At 39.4% G+C, this 19,429-nt stretch overlaps 2 protein-coding genes across 4 annotated transcripts; one reads left to right on the top strand and one right to left on the bottom strand.

Moving 5' to 3' along the window:
* Positions 1-3,424: 3,424 nt before the first annotated feature.
* On the bottom strand, positions 3,425-9,327 carry eef1akmt2 (EEF1A lysine methyltransferase 2). The gene is made up of 6 exons (XM_084376032.1): positions 9,199-9,327; positions 8,375-8,440; positions 7,249-7,363; positions 6,903-7,010; positions 5,429-5,645; positions 3,425-3,687 (listed from the first exon to the last, which is right to left on the bottom strand). Exons 1-6 carry the CDS (start codon positions 9,306-9,308, stop codon positions 3,590-3,592), a joined length of 714 nt encoding a protein of 237 aa, XP_084232158.1. The 5' UTR covers positions 9,309-9,327; the 3' UTR covers positions 3,425-3,589.
* An 86-nt stretch (positions 9,328-9,413) lies between these two features.
* Positions 9,414-18,890, top strand: abraxas2 (abraxas 2, BRISC complex subunit). 3 transcript variants are annotated; one of them, XR_014624308.1, is made up of 10 exons: positions 9,414-9,493; positions 10,959-11,049; positions 12,415-12,451; positions 12,970-13,036; positions 13,534-13,724; positions 14,188-14,310; positions 15,042-15,126; positions 15,223-15,340; positions 15,497-16,208; positions 17,661-18,890. XR_014624308.1 is itself a non-coding variant. In XM_084376031.1 (9 exons), the coding sequence occupies exons 1-9, from the start codon at positions 9,422-9,424 to the stop codon at positions 16,066-16,068; spliced, it is 1,353 nt and encodes a 450-aa protein (XP_084232157.1). In that variant the 5' UTR covers positions 9,414-9,421; the 3' UTR covers positions 16,069-18,890. The 3 variants fall into 3 exon arrangements, 2 of the variants coding, with proteins under 2 accessions (XP_084232157.1, XP_084232156.1); XM_084376031.1 differs by having other exon boundaries at positions 14,191-14,310; positions 15,497-18,890; XM_084376030.1 differs by having other exon boundaries at positions 15,497-18,890.
* The last annotated feature ends 539 nt before the right edge of the window (positions 18,891-19,429 follow it).

The following is a 19,429-nucleotide window of genomic DNA, read 5'->3' as shown; positions in this document are numbered from 1 at the left end:
TGAACGGGGGGGTGGGCGAGACCATAAGAAGAGCACTGGAAAACGTGTTTACCAACGGGACTACCACGTCAGTGTACAGTTACAGCCATCACTTGTCCTCATTCATTCAAAACAACACATTTATTTCGTGTTTGATCACACGCGGCGTAAAGTTTTACTTACACCTAACACAGTCCACCCCTTCCGAGTTGGTATGTTCCACCGTCAGGCATTTACGATACTCATGTGCTACTTTCTTGTATTACTGTATGCTTTTCATTGATGCTAATGAAGCTAATAGTTGTTGACATGTTTGTACTGCAAGGTAAGCGAGATTTACACTAATTAGCTTACAAAAAAGTTGCTGCCATGCATCTTGGTTGTTTCCTTCTCTGTTGCACTCTGAATTAAGTCAAAAACAATGACCCAGACATATAAAAACAGTTGCCAATCGAAAAAAACCAACAACTTTAACGTCGTCATTTATCAAATTAGACCTAATTAGCTCAGTAAAAAGTTGCTACCATGCATCTTGGTTGCTCCCCTTTCTGTTGCACTCTGAATTTAGTCAAAAACAATGACCCAGACATGAAAAAACAGTTGCCAATTGATAAAACATAACTTAAAAGGGGCTCAGATTTTTAATATTTACAATAATAATGAGGTCATAATACAAACTCAGAAATGTTTATCTTTTCCGTAACTGAATAAAGAAACTGATCTCAGAGGAAGGTCCCCAGAAGCCTGTTTGAAGCTAGAAGGGTGGCAGGGTCCGCCAAATGTAAACAAAGTAAAACAGTGTGTTGTCTTTTAAGGTCAGTTTGTTTATTCAGTTTATTCAGTCGTGAACATGGAAACAGTTTATTTAGTTTTTTTAGGCATTAAAAAAAAATAAGTCAATGAAGATTTTTCTCTTCCGATTAAAATTTCTTCCCCAAAACTACATAGTGAACCTTTAAGGTTGAAAACATGTGGTAATGCAGACATGGTAGTCATAACTCAAAAGGCGGAGTGTGAAAAAGGCTAAAAAGCTTCGAAAGAGGAAATCTTTCCCACTTCCACATTGGCTCCCATGCCATGGAAAAAACTTCACTGCTACATGCTGGAGTAATTCAATCAATCCACGAAAATCCTATTAAGAGACCTTCAAACGTGTTTCCAGGGAGATGGAGTGAGAAAACATAAATATTTGCAGTATCACACTTGAGAGGTTAAAATGAAAGCATGGCATTCATGCTGGTAGGGCAGCCAGTGGGCTATGGCATCAGGTCTCAAAGCTTATAGGTTTATATTATGAGTGGAATAAAAGTGTAGCTTCAAACATGTGCCAACCCAAAAGCCATGAAAGTGCTGACAGTGCTGAATGTACTGTACGGCACAGTTCAACCCAGAAGGATCCAACGTTTTATTTTACTTCAACGTGGATGGTAATAAAATGCTTTTAAAAGATGAACAGAAATGATTCCAACTTCCCTTTTGATTAAAATTGGCACTTTAAACAAGAAAGCCAGTCTACAGTACACCATGGGGCATGTCTCAGACTGGGCCAAAATATCCCAGTTTCAAACCAGAGATGGAATGTAACTAAGTACATTAACTCCAGTACTGTACTTAAGTACAATTTTGATTATTAGTATTTACATTTTCTGCTTCTTTATACTTCCACTTCAATTCAACATTTTGGAGGCAAATATTGTTCTTTATACTCCACTACATTTAGATAACTTTAGTTAATAGTTACTTTGCAGATTACATGCTGCATCTGAGCAAAAGTTGTGCATTTTTTATATAATTTATTTATTTGCCAACTAATAACAACTTATTTCACTAATAACTGGATCCTATGATTGGTTGACCCATAGTGTGTATACATTATATACATATAGTACATGTAGTAGTTTACTTGTACTTTTGATACTTAAGTACATTTTAATATTAGATACTTTAAGACTTTAACTATGTACAGGTGACTTTTACTTTTGCCAAAGTAATATTTCTTTACCTTTACTTGAGTATGGCTTTATGGTACTTTTTACACTGTTTCAAACTAACAAACACACACATGCAACTATCAGTGCAGTGTCAGGGGCACATGACTCAAAATGATTCAGCATATTAACATCTGCAGGACTTGCAGCATAAATAAGTTTCAAGGAACTTCTCTAAAAGTAAAGGCTAGTATGAATGATCATTTAAATATTCCAACAGTGACTAAAACTCGTGACTTTACTTAGGCAAACAGGACTGTGGTGGTTTGTTTCCTAGCAACAGCACCTGAGCAGTGAAGGGAAAGGAGTGGGCCGAGAAGGTAACTTCAGTACATATGAAAATGTAATGACACTGTGACACAGTGAAAAACACTCAAAGAGCTGCCTAACAAGATGTTTTAAAGAAAGTGACAGAGAATGCTGACAAAACTTAAAGCAGAGGATATTCAGTTGAGCTCAATGGAGGTGGTTTCACTTCATGGGAAAATCTCTGTGAGAGTTGTAAACGTTGGCATAATAATATGCACATCCAGGCAGGATATCCAGAGCCTTGTAAAATTCCAGGCAGTAATTCTTGTAAAGCTCGCATGTGTTTACTCAACAGCGTGCCTCGTCGTCGACAGCTCCCATTGGACCACTGGCTGGAGCTTGCAATTAGGATCCAGAGTTTGGCAGTTGTTAATGATGCCATTGAAGAAAAAATGGCAGATAGGCTTCTCTGCCACAGACGCCGTGGCCTCTTGTTTATTCATTTATGTCAGGCGTTCTTAATCATGGTCCTCAGGACCCCATGCTCTGCTGGTTTCCAGTTTAGCCAATTAGGTACGGGCTATTTTTCATGACATAAAAGATGGATGCAATTAAGTACTTGGTAAGACAGAACAGGGGTTTTCAAACTGTGGGTCAGGACCCTCAACGGGGTCCTTAAGAAGTAATTTGAGAGGCTATAAGATGATTTATGAAATATGAAAACATGTTCAGTACAAATGATCTTTTTTTCTTTTTTCTCTTGAAGCCCTTCTTTAAAAGGATGCAAGAATATATTTATAGTTCTGTTTTGGTTTGTTGTTTGGTTTGTCAGCGGGATTACACAAAAACTACTTAGCAAATTTCCACATAACTTGGACAGAGGATGGTCTCAGCCCAGAATTGACCCCATTAAGTTTTGGTGCAGATAAATTTAAGGATCCGGGGTTTTTTTTCTCACTTTCTTCAGCATTGCACGATTTTTTTTTTTTACATTTTTGGTAATTTCTCAGGGAATAATGAATGGATCTGAATAAAAATATATGGCGTATTTAGGTGGCTGGTTTCTATGAAAATGGGACTGTTGGGCGTGGAGGTATGTCCCCTTCTGAGTGCCATTCTAGTTAAGTTAACAACCTTGAAACTGAAATTGAATGAAAAAAACATTGTGTGTGTTATTTCATTACAAATATTAGACAATTTCACGTGTCTACGTTAATACAACAGTAAAAACAAAACAAAGTGATTTTTTATTCCAAGAGGCCTTCCCTACTCAGTTACACTTTATATTTGCTTAATTACACAAAGTTTTGTACACACATAATCAGGTCTTATACAAAAAACAAACAAACAAATATTTTCTGGTATCATTTGAATCAAAGTATTCGCTTGAAGATGAGTGCAGTCACACTGTTGCCTTTCTTGCCTCCAAATTGGAAACTGGGTGTAGGCAACTCCTGTACAAACTCAAATCCTGTGAGGCAACACAGAGAAAAAGTGCATGTTAAGAAATGTGCATTGTGCAAACTACCAGAACGTCAACATGCTGTGTTAAACACCGATGCCAAGAATCTTTTCCTGCTGACTATGGCTACAGAGAGGTTAGGAGAAGCACTGTGAGTCAAGAACTATCCATCTACCATCTGTGGTGTTTCCTGGGGCCTTGTAAAGGCAGGCTGTCAGTGTGACAGATGAGATCTCAAGGCCCTTTGGCCCCCTGCAGGCTCTCCAGAGTGACTGCACTGAGACGACTGACAGCTATTGGAAGCTTGCCGAAATTCTGAGTTTACAAGGCTGTTGTTGCCTGCAGCTTAACAACCTGCCAGGTAACTGTTGCATTTCTGGTACTGTGTCTGTGTTTTGACTGAGGGACAGACAACAATACACCCAAACATAAAGGATGAGAGACACAGCTGTGAATCACACTAATGCACATCTACAGGATCAACGAGTTTTAGGTTAACCTATTAACAAGTCTGCACACACGCATTTAAAGGTGCCCTTTGGAGTTTTCTTGTAAACAAACAAAAGATATGTTTATAATTAGTGTTGCTAAGTGAAACTCATTATGTGTTCCCTTGAGGTTTAACAAACAAGGTAAATGCATTTCCTTCCTTATAAAACATAAGCAAAGCCAAATTTTAAATGCAGCATTGTTTACATCCATGTTTGCTAGTTAACAGTCTTCTTCTTCCCTGCATTTGTTGGTACATTGTAGCACTATTGTTAGGACTGCATAACAAATCACCTGCATGACCGTTAAAATCCATATGTGTCCTGATTGATACAGGGGCCACTCTATGGAAAAACATATCGCTACAAAAAGTCAAAAACTCACCAGGGAATCTTTAACATTACAAACAAACATGTCATGTATGTTTTAGATTTTTAATGTCTCTTTCTGTGGCAGCTACCACAAGTCATCCCAGAAAAAACTGCCTGAATTTAACTGGTTGAAATCACGTCATTGTTACAGGAGTAATTTAATGCACACACTTACCTAATTTCACTGACACCTTAATAAAAGATTATAAAGACTCAGTTTGATCTATTCTAAAAGTATTACCTGAAGAAGGAACTATTTTATGAAAGGTATAAACGTTAGCTGGAACAGCAGATATTAGGATATGTTTATATACACATTTATGTGCTTCTTAATCTATGGACACTCCAGAACACCCAAATCATGTGTATTTCTTGCAATATATTTAAAAAGATGAATTAACTGCTGCAGGCAGCCAGAAAATACACCACTCAAAATAAGTCAGGGATATTGGGATATGGGTGCATATATGCATGTGCAATAAATGCAAATGAAGTGTGTCACATTATTGTTGGGGACCAAAAACAAAACAAAAATTTTTAAATCTGATATGTCACAGAATAAACAATCAAATGAAAGATTAAAATATCCCAATTTCCCTTACTAATTTTGAGCAGTGAAATAAACTGGGAATTGAGCAATGGCAAGGTAGAATCAGCTATATAAAAGGAACAACTTGACATAATCCTACTTTATAGTTTTTAAACTTCTGATCAAAGGTCAGGTTTACAGAGACTTTACTAGTCGAATCATTAAGCCTTGTATGACTGTAGAGAGCTGCACACCCTGACAAACAAGTACTAAGCAGCTCTCTCATAAAGACATTAACAAGATTCAAAATAATCTTTTTATTATCACACATTCAATAACTTATTTCAGAGTTCCCCCTCACCTTCACTGAATCTGTCTAGCAGCTGCTCTTTTGTCCAGTTACAGGAAGTGATAGCGAAGAATCCTTTGTCCTTAAGAGCATCTTTTAATGCTTGGACATAGAGTTTTTTGCTCTCCTTGGCGTTGTCTGGGTTTAAGCTTATTGCATCGAATGTTCCTTTGTCGATGCAGACATCAAAACCCTTCAGCTCACCTTGACAGTTTAAGAAATCCATCTCCTAAAATAAAGAAAAGGTGAGTTTAGGAAAAGTTTGTCTGTTGATCAGCTCTACAACAAATACACAATATGGCACCTTATGTATAATCTGACTTTTTAGATGTAGGTTAAACTATACATTTACCTGAGGAAGACATCTTTCAGCATGTGTTATACCTCACTGGGTAACTTAAAAACTAAATTCCAACTTCTGCCATGACAGCAGTTAATTTTGCGGAGGTTGCTGACCTGTAATACCACCAGTGAATGGAGCCCTTTATCTGGACAGAGGGCAGAACACCAGATCTCTGGAGAGCCCTCCAGAGTCACATACTCACAAACCATGGGTCACAAAATGTGTGATATATGAAGGAGAATCGCCAATGATTCAGTGGCGACAGAAATGTGTATATGTTGTTGCAACAGACCTCAGTTAAAATTTGAGTGCGAGTCTGTAAAATGAAAAAACTGAGATGTCGAAGGAATGTATGAAGGTGACGTGTTAAAGCGGCAGCAGACAGCGACTAATGTACATGGAGACAGGGGGCTTGACATAGATTTGAGACTAAGAACGACCTTTGAGGTAGGAAACCGGACGAGGAAGAGCTGAAACTCCTCACACTCCCTCAGACTCCACTTAAGGCTACACATGCACAAAAAAGAGCACATTCACACAAATTACTTTGGCATTCTGCGATATTGAAGAAATGAACAAGATGCCAATTTCTCTCTCACACGCACCGTACTTACCCTATCCAGCTAGGGTCAATATTGACTTCAGTGGTAGGCTTTCCGCCCAAGCAAAGTAATGCATATAACATACATGCAACTATATCATGCACACATTAGAGGAAAACTCACTCATCACATCCCTTATAGACTGTCTGGCCTTTACAACTTGTTTTTCTTGCATATATATGTTAGTAGATGTGTTAGGTCCTGCCAGTTCATCTGGGTTTTTTAGGTGCTTTAATCTGAATGGTGGGCAGGCTTCCATCACTTTCAGAGCCTTCTTCCTATCCAACTCTCCCACATAGTAAACACAGGAGAGTTTCCTCTAAGCTTCCCAGACCCAGGCTGGCTCACAGAATGCTGAAAGCTATTTTGTATCACTGACATTTAGGAATGAATGGGAGTGATTAGAAAGTTTCAATTTCCTGTTGGTCACTTCTTATCACACTAAACATGAACAGAATGTACCTGCTAAATGTGTTGTGATACTAGTGTAATTTAACTCTACTAATACTAAAGTTTTAATGAGAAAAATAACTTAACCTACCTTTACAGATATGTCTGTTAAATCCTCCGCCTGCAGAACATTTCTGGACAACTCTACAGATGCTGGAGAATAATCTATGCCAGTCAGATTCCTGTATCCTTGTTTGGCCTTGACACAAAAACACACAAGCAATTGAAGAATATAGCTTATCAATTGTTATAGAAATGTCTGAGAGAAGTTGAAGTAGTTTGATTACAAGATAACAATAGCAAACATACTTCCTGCCAATAAACATGTTTCCCTTTTAACAGCAACTAATTTGGTTAACTGACTGTTAAACTCAAATGACTTGTTCATGAAATAAAAAAATCATAAATGTAGAAATGTATTTTTACTCTGTTCACACCAGTTCAACTAAAAAGGCTCCATTTCCAGTGCCAATGTCGAGAATGGTTGCATTTTCTGGAATCTCAGCTCTGTCCATCCATCGCAGCACACGGCTCATGCTTTCCTCACCAAACCTCACATGAAGAAAGAGAAACACAGACTTTAGTGAGGACACATGCTACCGTCAGAAACCAAAAACACTGCATCATTAAACAAATCTCTTGTTAGAAATCATCACAACACTGTAATAACCAAGTCTGACCGATACTAGATTGCATATTTTTTGCAATGATCCTTCAAATGTGGTTATCTAACACGTGTGTTGAAGACATACAAATAATGGAGGCAGGATATTTTACAGTTTAACCGTACACTTTACGTCCAAAATGAACACAGTGCAGTGAAACAGTAAACTTCACCATAAATTATGATTAATAAAAAAAGTTTCATGTTCACACATATCAGAAAACATGTATGCCAATACTGATATATCCATAGTTGCCAACCCTCCCTATTTTCATTGCCCTCTGCTGGTTTCCTCCCGCGGTCACAATTCTCCTCTATTATGACAATGGTTCACACCTTTTCCCCTTTTAGTCATCATAACCTGCTTCTGGCCCTGTACAGCAGTACAGACTGTTGCGCCTCATCGTCCTCAGTGAGTGACACATTTCAGACGCCCTGGAGAGAGGGAAACTTAAAGTTTTAAAGGGGAAAGGGCTGTAAAATCTGCCACTTCCTTTGTTTGTCTGGAAATCTAAGGGGTTGCACCATGTCATTCCCCATTGAGAGGCTGACAAACGTACAGGGCAGTAGCATGCACAGACTCTTTAAGGTGCAGGGGCAAGAAAATGATTGAATTAACAAAAACTGATAAATATTAGTATGTTAGGTTAAGTTATTTTGTTGTTTTCATTCTTTAAATGCCACCATAGTGCAGAACACAGTCCTATATTTTAGGGGAGTGGGACCCTCGGAACCCTGCTTTGGTTTCCTCCCCATATTAGAGGTCTCAACGTTGGCAAGTATGGATATATCTGTGATAGGATGTAACAGTCAATACTGTCGGTCAGGCTCTAATAATCAGTGGACATGTGGGGTTAATCCTGGAAATTCAAGCATCTCAATATTCTGTATGTGTTTACCATATCTCACCAACATCCCCTATGTCTTTGAACGTCTCAAGCTCCTTTTGGTATGCGTCTTCCCAACTGCAGAAAAGGACACTCAGTTAAAAACAACACTCATGTTATAACCACAGATGACATGTTGCTATATAAGAAACATGACACAGTAGCCTGTAGTCTCTTATCATCCTTTATTGATTTTATGTATCTCTGTTTTGCATTTTTTTTCCTCTCTCTCTTTCTTTTTCTGTGATTTTGCCTGTTATATGGCTTTTATTCCTTTTATTTATAATGACTCATATTGTTTTTTTGTACATTTTCTCACGTTAGACCAGGTTTCCTTGTGTTTGGTTTGACTGTTGAGTGTTTATTTTGTAATACTGTCTCCCTCAGTTTCCTGCTTTTGCTTGTTTGTCAAAGCACTTTGTACACCATGTTTTTAAAAGGTGCTACATACATAAAGTACATTATTAGTGCAAAAACTACGGCGGCAAACATCCCCATAAAAAATGGAAAGGTAAACTGGATAACAATATTAGCTACAACTTTAAAGTTCTCCATTTAACTGTCTCACAGCATTTGGTAGCTTTCTAGCTATCACTCTTGCTCTCAACGCAATATGTTGTCAATTATAAGTCCAGCACTAAACTTATCGTGACAAAGCAGTGTGTAAATAATGTCCATATCAAGCGGTGGCTCTCAAAGATGTAGAACAATATCCTAAAACGTGTTTTGAAAAGGTTGTTATGTCAGCTAGCTCTGTTGTTGTCTCTGCCTGACGAGAACAACCAGCTGTCATACGCTAGCTTCTAGCAACGGAGCTAACGGAGCACAACACTTACTATTCTTTCGTTCCGAGTTTTGAAGGTCCAAAATCGGTGTCCAAGTCTCTATCTTCCTCTGTATCCGAGGTATTTCTAGAGCCATGTGGGCTCTCTGTGGCGACTTCCATGCTGGAGGCGCGGAGACAGTCAAGTCGCCGCCTACAGCTCCCACAAGACGTTGCGCTTGAGGAGCGTGCTTGCAACCGCAGGGGGCATCGGGATTGATAGGGATGTTTCCATCATGGCGGCATCCATTTCAGGTTATACTTTTAGTTCTGTGTGTTATCACAGCGCCAACAGCAACTCAGATCATGTAAGTATTCAAAATTTTGTTGACACACTACTATGCAAGGGTTGTTAAAGTGTGCGTAGCTCGGAAGTGTGTCTTATCGTTCATCAACGCCATTAGTTTGTGTTGTTTTCCAGTGTCATCATCCTGTTGCTGGCTAGCTAGTGTTGGTTCCGTCTATTTACCGGCAGGTATGGTGAAATCTGACTGTGTAGTGACAGCAACATGAGGACATGACCGGTAATTTTAGGATAAGCTCATGTTTTACAGCTGCAGAAGTGTTGAATATCCAGCTATAACGTTACCTTCAAAGAGCCGCACACACGAACACCTGCTATATCGATATAGGAATTGCTGTTAGGAAAGTTTGAGTTCCAGGAAATACTCAGTAGCTAGCTACTTAGCACGTTAGCTAAGCTACTAAGTCAAGTGACTTCCGTGTGTCAGTCCTCATAATATTAAATCACCACGACATGTTATCTGATAGAAGTTTGGCGTGTCATCAAAAATTAGAGACCAACGCCATAAAAAATACCATGTAGGTAATTTTAAACATTTTTGTTTTACTCGTTTCGGCATAGCTGAATTAGCTTGTTAGCCACATGCTAATATTGGTTGCATTTATGTCAATATCGTTTTACAACACGACTGACGTGCGTAATGACATGTTTCTTCTTTGGGGCTTTGGCTTGAGCGTTGTAGAAACGCAATCGAGGAGAAGTGCTTTGTGACTGGCGTACGAGGCAGAAACATTTCACACAAGCGTTGACTAAACTCACGTCAGCGCTGTTTACATGTCTCTTCCTCCTGTCAAGACTTTGAAAGTGGGTCGGGGCAGGTGGGCAGTTTCTTCTTACAAGCTTGCCTGCATTCCTGAGATCAGCAGGAAGTGTTGGGCAACGCAGTAGATTACCAGCTGCTGTCACTAATCAGTGATAAGAAAATGACTTACTTTAGTCCCAGAAACCGATGTTGATTTGTTATTTATGTTGCATGAGGGAATATATTGATTATGATTCTGTGTTTCTTCTGACAGTACCTTTTCTTGTTGTTCTGTATGCACTCAATCATGTTTAAATCATTTACATGAAATGATTACCCATTGGACTAGCCTCTCTGTATTGCTGTAGGGCTGCTTTTCAAAACATATTTTTTAATTAATTCATAAATTGTTTAGTCTAAAAAAAATTCCAAAAATAGTGAAAAGTGTCGATCACGTTTCCGTTTTTTGACATTTGCTTGATGACAAACAAATAAAATGTTGACTTATTTTCTATCAATCTAATAATAATAATAATAATAATATACATTTTATTTATAGGCAGCTTTCAAGCCACCCAAGGACACTTTACAAAGCAAATAAAGAAGACAATGATGATACAATAACAGTACAAAAACAGTCAACAATTTACTAATTGATTAGTGGACTTATTGATTCGTGTCTACATTATAGTCCTAACCACAGTTTTGTCAAACTGTATTTGAACAGGAGGGCTTCCTGTTAGGAGAAGTAAGGCAAGAAGAGACTGTCAGCATCAGTGACACACAGATCAGCACTGCAGAGTTGCTCCAGGTAGTAGGTAAGTTTTGAGAAAACAGACAAACAACTGTGTGGCATTTTAAGCAATAAGTAGCCACTCATTAGAGCTTATAGGTTCTCAGGAACAACATTTTCTAGGCCTATTTCTCAGAGACATTTTGACTAGTCACAGTAGGACAAGCACAGGTGTAAATAAAACAATCAATGCTTTCTTTCTATTTAGCTGCTTCAGTGAAGAGTCTTGTTATTTTGTATGCTGGCGCTGTCACACAGTCATGGTTTACTGGGATACTTAAAAAGAACAGAGCCACTGTTAAAGTTATTAATAACACCTATGACAAGTCAAAATGTCTGCTGTGAAAAAGCTTCATGTAGTCCCTTTGCACCTTTTTCAAAAAAGTACATCTTATTAGAGGAACACCTAATACAGGTTCTGTTATAGCCGCTGTATACCCATGGTCCGCCCACACAAGTATTTTTCACTGATTTTGATTTTAAGGAAAGACTGTGTAGGTGTGTACAGACTGAGGTTGTTGACATTTTCCTCTCATTTTATTATTCTTAAAGTACGTCAATTTCAGTGTTATGACGTAATTCACAGTATTGCCCAGCCTTAACCTGATAATTTTAATCAGCCATAATTTAAAACACCTGTATAGGTGTGCAGGGCCCCTGACATCTGTTTTACAGACTGTAAACTAACTATTCATGTTGAATAGATAACATTTGTTGTTGAAGGTGCCTCGTCAAATAATCAGCATAGTGGCATACTAGATACAGTTGTTACAAAACACACCTGTCAATGTGTCTCAAACAGAATGAACAGGAGACATTTGAATTGCTCTGCCAGATTAACTCACTTTGAAATTACAATTTAAGATAGGTGATTATCTGTATAACAACAGGAGAGCCACAGTAATCAGTAGTACATTTTAATCAGTCAAAATATGGCAATGTATTACAGTAGATGAACTTGGTTTATCTGCTTCCTTAATTTCTCTTCTGCCCCTATGGTCGTCATAGGACAAGTGTGCTTTGAAACATCTGAATATGAAATATAACTAGGAAAGGAATGATGCCACGGAGCAGCTTTTATGTTGAGCACTTATCCATCTGCTTCAGTTTACTCTGTCACAGACGAGCACAGATTTATGCAAATGACCTATTTTTTAAAGTGGTTGGAATAAGAGTCTGCTTGGTAGATGGTTTTGTGTTGTATGCTAAGACGACTGAAACTTAAAGCCAATGTAACATAATCGGTAACAGAAGCAAGTACTTATTCATCCATATAAAGTACAGATATCTTCATGAATATAATAAAGTTTACATTTGTATTTAAAGGATTCACATATACAATGCTATATAACTGAAGTATCTGTCATTTGTCACTATGTGTTCCCAACAGAAATCCATAACCATGATCCTTGTGCACAGTTGTTTAGGTAAGATATGGGCTTTTTATTCTCAAACCGCTACTATTGTCATCAATTATCAAAGCACAACAACATTTCACAATTCGCACAACTGTATAACATATACACTGCTTTAGGGAGGCAAAAATGGTCAGCAAACAGTATTCAGCCATGATGGTTTTATCTAAGAAAACATGAGCCACCTCTGTTGTAACACATGCATAACAAAGTAAGGTTAAGTAAGGTTGGTTGAAGTGGCATTTTACAAGAGAGCTCTTTCTGTTGTTGTGTTTGCCTTCAGTAAAATGTGCCTTTGTGCAGAGAAGCTTTTTGAATCTTAGTTTTAGGTCACTGTAAATAGACTGTGAGTTTAAATGGAAACGTCATTTGCCTTACATCCATTTTGGAACACACTGAGTTAATTGACTAAGTGGACAGTAGATGGCCCCATCTGACAAGTTTGAGTAATAGAAGTATGCCAAGGCAGAGGAGGAACACGATGAATCAGATTGAACTAACTTGTGCTTTTTTTCCCCCCCTCCCATCAGCTTTTATGACTACGCAGGAAAAATCAATGAAGAAAGTCTCAACAGCATACTTAAAGATAGGCGGAAAGTGAGTTGTTGTTTTTTTTTTAAATTGTGATTTCAACCTGCATTGTGGCTGATATCCTGTTAAGTCAGTTGTGCCTTTTTTTAACCTGTAAGCCAAGTCTACACCAAAGTGAATCCTAGTAAAATCAGTCATGAATTTTACTTTTTACTCTTTTTTTTTATCACTAATAATTGACTGCACACCAAAAATGTGATTGACTGGTCTATCTTAAAAACTGACTTTAGTCTTGTGGAAACTAGCCACCGAAGTCAAGATTTGAACAGTTTCTGCATTATAAAATTATACAGTTAAATTTACTGAAATGTGTTGAAATAATTGATAAATAATGTCACCTCTCCACATTGCAGCGTTTCAATAGTGACTGTAAAGGTTTCATAATGATTTGGACTTTGTACTGTGTACACACAGTATTATCTTGTCAGAAATAAGGTTAGATTACTGAGACTTTATGAGATCCAAAACACATTTTTACAAATTTCTTTCTTTCGGTCTTGCAGAGTGTCATTGGTTGGTACCGGTTCCGGAGGAACACGCAGCAACAGATGTCCTTCAGGGAACAGATCATCCACAAACAGCTGACTCAGCTGCTCGGTGTGCCCGACCTCGTCTTCCTTCTTTTCAGCTTCATCTCCACAGCCAACAGCTCCACGCACGCACTGGAGTATGTGCTCTTCAGACCTAACCGCAGGTAATAACTGCATGCTAACCAACGTTAGCAAACACACACAATTAAAAAAACGGTCTGATCAATAAATATGTATTACCATCCAGACTCTTGATTTACATAGAAGTAGTTCCTGTGAACTTTTTTGCATATTGAAGTTCATTTTGCACTGGAACGCTCCAATCTGATTGGTATCTGAGTCTATAATGACCTTATTAAGCAGATTGAGTGAAATCATTATCTGACCGATCCATAATTAATTACAGTTTCTTTGTCCTTGTCATTAAAAAAATGAAGTGCTGCTGCCATCACCAGAATCAATTTCACTAAATAAAGAAATGCTTAATTGGCAGGAGCTGTGAAAGCTAAAAAAAAAGTTCATATTTGTGTTAAGTCATTGTATTTAGTGTCATATTATGTGTATAACATTGACTTCCTGAAAAAGTATGCCATGATTTAACAGTGCTATCTGGTCTTCTCCACTCAGTAGGTTCAACCAGAGGATCACCCTCACAATCCCAAACCTCGGCAACACAAGCCAACAGGAATACAAAGTCTCCTCAGTGCCCAACACCTCACTCAACTACACCCAGGTCATCAAAGAGCATGGGTAAGGTTTCGACTTTTTACTACACCCTTGTCACTCACACTTTTGGCTCAAGGTGGGTTCAGACAGCCACGTGTCCCCTCTGATATGCGTGGTGTTACAGCAGCCATCTGTTTACACCTGACAGCATACTACAGCTTCACCTTGAGGGCATGTGCTGCTCCCTCCCTGCTCCCATGCCGGTGCCTCAAATACTCAGCAGGAGTTGCTTCCTTTCCACAGACACTTTTGTGTTTGAGGGGATGCACTGCTGGCAGGAATTTTGCCCTGGTCACTTTGGTGGTGTGCGACCCCAGCATTTATTTGTGTGCATTGTAGTCCTAGTTACACTTGACACTGCATCCAAGTGGATCAGCGTGTGTGTGTGTGTGTGTGACTGCTGGTATGTGACTGGCTGCGCATGCCTCTGCTTGTATTTCTGGGTCTATGTGTCTAAACTTAGACCTACTGTTCCTGTTATAGAACTTTGAATAGGGGGTTTAGCCAGGACTGTCTATCCAGCTTCTCTGATAACATCACTCTATTTTCACCTCAGCTCATTCAGCTCATATTTGTGTATGACAGTCAGTGGTATATATTTGATTTAGCTTTGATATGGAAGACATCTACTGCTGTAATGCGTAGATTTTTATGATCAAATTGGGTGAGCTGGTACTGTATGATATTTATTATGTCTTGTATAATATATTATACATGAATAATGTAAACTATCTTCTGGTAAATCCTTTTTCCAGGGCTGAATTCTTTGACAAAGATGGTGTGATGAAGGATATCCGAACAATATTCCAAGTCTACAGTGCACTACAAGATAAAGTGCAGGTCGGTGACAGATAGCAGGTGCCTTTTGCATAAGATATGTAGTGATGACGAGATGACTCAAAGAAAATGTTTCGCCTGTTTGTGTTGTTTTTTAAGGCTGTGTGTGGGGAGGTAGAACAAAGTGAACGTGTGAAGGAGAAAATTCAAGAGGATGTGAACAAACTCAAGCAACAAATTGCTCTCAGGAAACGCAAGACGGCAGAAGAAGAGAAGAGTAAGTACCCAATTTGGATGCTATAAACTGAATATATGTAATTCAATTTAAGGTCTTTTTTCATCATCATCTATATATATGTATTAGTTAACCAATCAAACTTGACTTCCTCTGATTTAATGCACTCCTTTTTACACCTTCCTCTATGTTCCACAGGGTTACGCGAGTCCCAAAATGCAGACACCCATTCCACTCCAGAGGAGAACACAGAACCTTCTCTTGCTTCCCCTCTGTCCAGGATAACGTTCCACACACCCTCTGCCCCGGAGCGGCCCAGTACCTCACCTAACCCACCGTCTTATGCTGACCTCTTGTCCCAGGATGACTCTCTGCTCTCCTCCTCTTCCCCACCTACCAGTGCTGCTCTACTGCCCCGGCCCCAAGCTGTGGGCTCTCCTGGACACCCTACCCCCGGCCCACTGGGGATGGGCCTGGGCCTTGGGCTAGGTCTGGGCGCCAGCTCAAACCCTGTCACCACTCCCAGCACCCCGTACCTCGGCAATGGTGACGGATCGAGCTCTGACTCATTGGACAGACAAGCTGCAGGGCAGGAAGATGATGAGGATGACGAGGATGATGAGGAGGATGAAGATGAGGACAGTAGCGAATATGAGAACTTAGTGAGCGAAGCCGCTCATCTGCCAATGGCCTCTGCCAGCATTTTAGCGCAAGGCCGGCCAGCTGCCCTTAGTCCTGATGGGGACGCTCGTGGCTCACAAACCACATAGAAACATGCAGGGTGTGTATGGGACACAAATAAGTGACGCACCTTGAGAGGTGGGCATCTCAAGCAATCAAAGATAGACAAATATAGACAAAAGATGTGCCAGTCCTGAAAGTGAAAGGCATGCGCAGGTGGTGTCCCGCTGTGAGTATTTCTTCTTGTCTTAGTCTGATCTCCATTTTAAGGGGAAATGTCGCTAGGCTTTGCAGGCTTAACAGGTGTGTCTCACAGGGGGGAAAGTCGTCTGTTTGGTTTTTTTTCTCTTTTTCTTTTTGGAATGGGGTCGGTCTGGGTACTTCAGTGTGGATGTGTCTGGTTTCAGGGTCAGAAGTGGATATTACAAATTATGCCAACTGGTTGGCAAGCCGGCTCCCTAAAGGACAGGCCCTTCTCCACGCTTTCCTTCTCTTTTTGTTCTATGTTTGCATCACCAACTCTGAGCACCCACTCTTGCATTACCTCTTGCACTATTTTTTTTTGCCTTCTTTTAAACAAACCATCAAAGAAAAGCAATGGGGAAAATATTTTGCGGCCTTCAAACAAGTTTTAAAATGATGTAGGGAAATGGCTGTTAACTTTCTATTTGTTGAATTTGGAGAAAGAGATATATATGTAACTAGAATTTCTGCAACATGCACATTTCTCTCATTTGATTTTGGACTTATTACGTCTTTTTCGTTCCATGTTCCACAGTCTTTAATTGATTAATCGTACGGTTGCCTATTTAACTGGTGAAGAATAGATTCCAAACATGATTTACTCTGCCACTTCTGTAATGGGTGCTTTATATATACATAAATATATATATATTTTGTCAGATTAACAGTTAATCTAATTTGATTGACAAGAATGTCAATGTCTCGTTCCTCTTGGATAACACTGAAATTGTATGCGCTTTGCTGCACTTAACAAAATTTAAGATTTCTTTATTATTGTGCTATACCAATGCTGTCATGTTGTGCCACTTGAGTAGTCCTCTTTGACCACCTTGAGCAAAATTCAGCTCAGCTTTTTGTGCGTTGTATGGGGTTCACAGGGCAAACACAATGTACTGTAGCTTTACTAACCAGATGCTTAAGGTTCCCTTTCTGCTGCTGCAACCACAGAGAGCTGCCACTAAAAAAACTGCATCTGTATGTTCTTCACATAAAAAAACCTGGCTGCTACTTCCACTTCACAGTGCTGGTTGTCTCCGATACTACTGACCGTGATCATATAACCACTTCAGTCCCACTTCTCACTGACTTGTTCTCTATTAAACTCATAATGGAAGGCTGATACCCTCTGTAGTGTGTAAATCGTAACCTTGGGAAGAGAGTGAGTGACCACCTCCCTGTCTTGGTATAGTTGACAGCAGACCTCATGTATTCTGACCTGGTTTGGGTCAACGTTACGTGTATGGACCTGGATAATGTGATGAAAACATCATGACCTTGCTTCAGTATACAGTGCCTTCCACTCAGGGCAGTTTCTGTCTGCACACAACACATTCACTGATCTCTGTTGAGAGGTAAAATTATAACAAATTGTGGTGTGTTTGCAATAATCTACTTCCAGCTTCTTTTCTTTCTTTTTTTATTTTTTTTATTCCTGCAGTTATATGCCTCTCTTTCCATGATGTGGTGTTTTGTCTACCTGAAACAATCTTCACTGCTTCCTAAACCTGTGTTCCCTTTCTACTTTCACTGGCGACTTCGAAGTGGACCTGTGTCTCATGGTTGCAGCTGTGACTTTGCTTGCTTTATTATTTGAAACTGGAATTATAACTGTAAAGTCCGAGGGAATCTGCTTAGTAACCTAAACTTCTGCAAGGCAGAGTTGGTATGATGAGCATGACGGACATGCAGATGATTTTTTTTTTTTTTTAAACATCTGACCCAAGAAGGTGTGGATTGATTGACGTAGGAAGCCTCCTTGCATGAACCAGTCAATTCTAGACACTTTTATATTCAGCATGGACAGACATTTGCACTGCACATGAAGGACGTCTTAACACAATGATCAGCAGGTTTGGAAAGAAGACATCTGTCCTGTGGTGGGAGAAGCTTTGCCTTGTGAACAAGCTCCGCTTTATTTACACAGCCTGTTTGTATGTCATGTTTTTTGCCTTAGGGTCATTTCATTTGCCCTGATGTGTAATGCCAATGAATCACTTATCGGGAACTGGCACTAAAAATGTTACTTAATAATCACCCAGAGTAACACAATCACACAATGTTAAAAGAAACGACAAAATCAATTTGTTAGGAGTATGGTTTCCTTTGACTACTGGAATATAATAAGGAAATATATAATGAATGTATAGTAGACAAGGGGAGGGGGGGTAGCATTTAAACAGCACTTACTGTATAAGCTTGTCTCGGTTGAGTGTTGTGGTGGTATAGAGCAGCAGTTCTCGATGTTAGTCCTCACTCTTAATCCTGCTCCTCAGTCCCTAGATAATGGCTTTATAAGTCTCTTCCTTCTGGCATCCCTGACTTGATGGCCAGAATGAAAAGCAGCTGGACTCCGGTGCTGGAGGACCACTGGGATAAATCGTGAGTCGGCTAACATTGCTAGGATCCTGTACTTTTCAAGTTCCAACATAGTACAAATATACATTCATGTACTCTTACTGTATGGGGTGACCCTTCCCTTCCTTCCCCGAGTGGGCCATTGCAACATCGACACCTCCCTGAAAGCACAAAGTCCAGTGTCCAGCTTGAATCTTCTCAGCTTTTATCTGGATGTGTGTACTTGACGAAAGTAGATCAAGGACTTGCTTGGACGAGCACAGAGAATATGGTTCTTAAACTGGGGGATAATAAATGAGACATGCATATGTGACATGACGTGCCTTTGTTTTCTTATAATTGAGTACCACTTTTAAATGTGCAAGTAATTTTTGCATGCTTATTTTTCTTACAAAACGGGTTTTGCAGGTTGATTATGGTTATTCCTATGCGCCAAACCTACAGGCGCTTGTGTCAATGACATCACACTGGAGTGGGACGGGCTTTCCTGTAAACAAGAGTTGCATAAATTTACCTCTGCTGAGCAAATAACTCGGTAGAGAATTAATTATGATGCATATTAAATTTCGCCCTCGGACTGTGCATATGCCTGTCACTGATAATAATCCGGCGCTGGGAACTGTTGCTCAAGCTGTCATGCATTGCTGCAGACAGCTTGCTGCAGTATTTTTTACGATGACATCATCCTCTTATCCTTTTGAGGGGACACCACGTGGTTGCCTGCCAGAGATGCAACAATTTACGATGCACGAATTAAAAACAAACATACTTTTTAACTGTAAGAGACTAAGCCCATCGACTGAAAGAAAGTAATGTCCAGACGGAATTGCCGGTGTTATTACTGTGTTATTC

Source organism: Pagrus pagrus (assembly GCF_965226575.1).
Source record: "Pagrus pagrus genome assembly, chromosome: 15".
NCBI lineage: Eukaryota > Metazoa > Chordata > Actinopteri > Spariformes > Sparidae > Pagrus > Pagrus pagrus.
The sequence above is the reverse complement of the archived record's forward strand: the minus strand, read 5'-3'. Positions and strand labels throughout refer to the sequence as shown.

Bases quoted from the DNA above. Each gene is read 5' to 3' on its own strand.
- eef1akmt2 (XM_084376032.1), bottom strand. From the start codon at position 9,308: ATGGAAGTCGCCACAGAGAGCCCACATGGCTCTAGAAATACCTCGGAT. The intron at 8,441-9,198 runs GTAAGTGTTGTG...CCTTTTCTGCAG, and splicing joins AAACTCGGAACGAAAGAATA to TTGGGAAGACGCATACCAAA. The intron at 7,364-8,374 runs GTAAACACATAC...TCTTCATGTGAG, and splicing joins GGGGATGTTGGTGAGATATG to GTTTGGTGAGGAAAGCATGA.
- abraxas2 (XM_084376030.1), top strand. From the start codon at position 9,422: ATGGCGGCATCCATTTCAGGTTATACTTTTAGTTCTGTGTGTTATCAC. The intron at 9,494-10,958 runs GTAAGTATTCAA...GTATTTGAACAG, and splicing joins CCAACAGCAACTCAGATCAT to GAGGGCTTCCTGTTAGGAGA. The intron at 12,452-12,969 runs GTAAGATATGGG...CCCTCCCATCAG, and splicing joins CCTTGTGCACAGTTGTTTAG to CTTTTATGACTACGCAGGAA.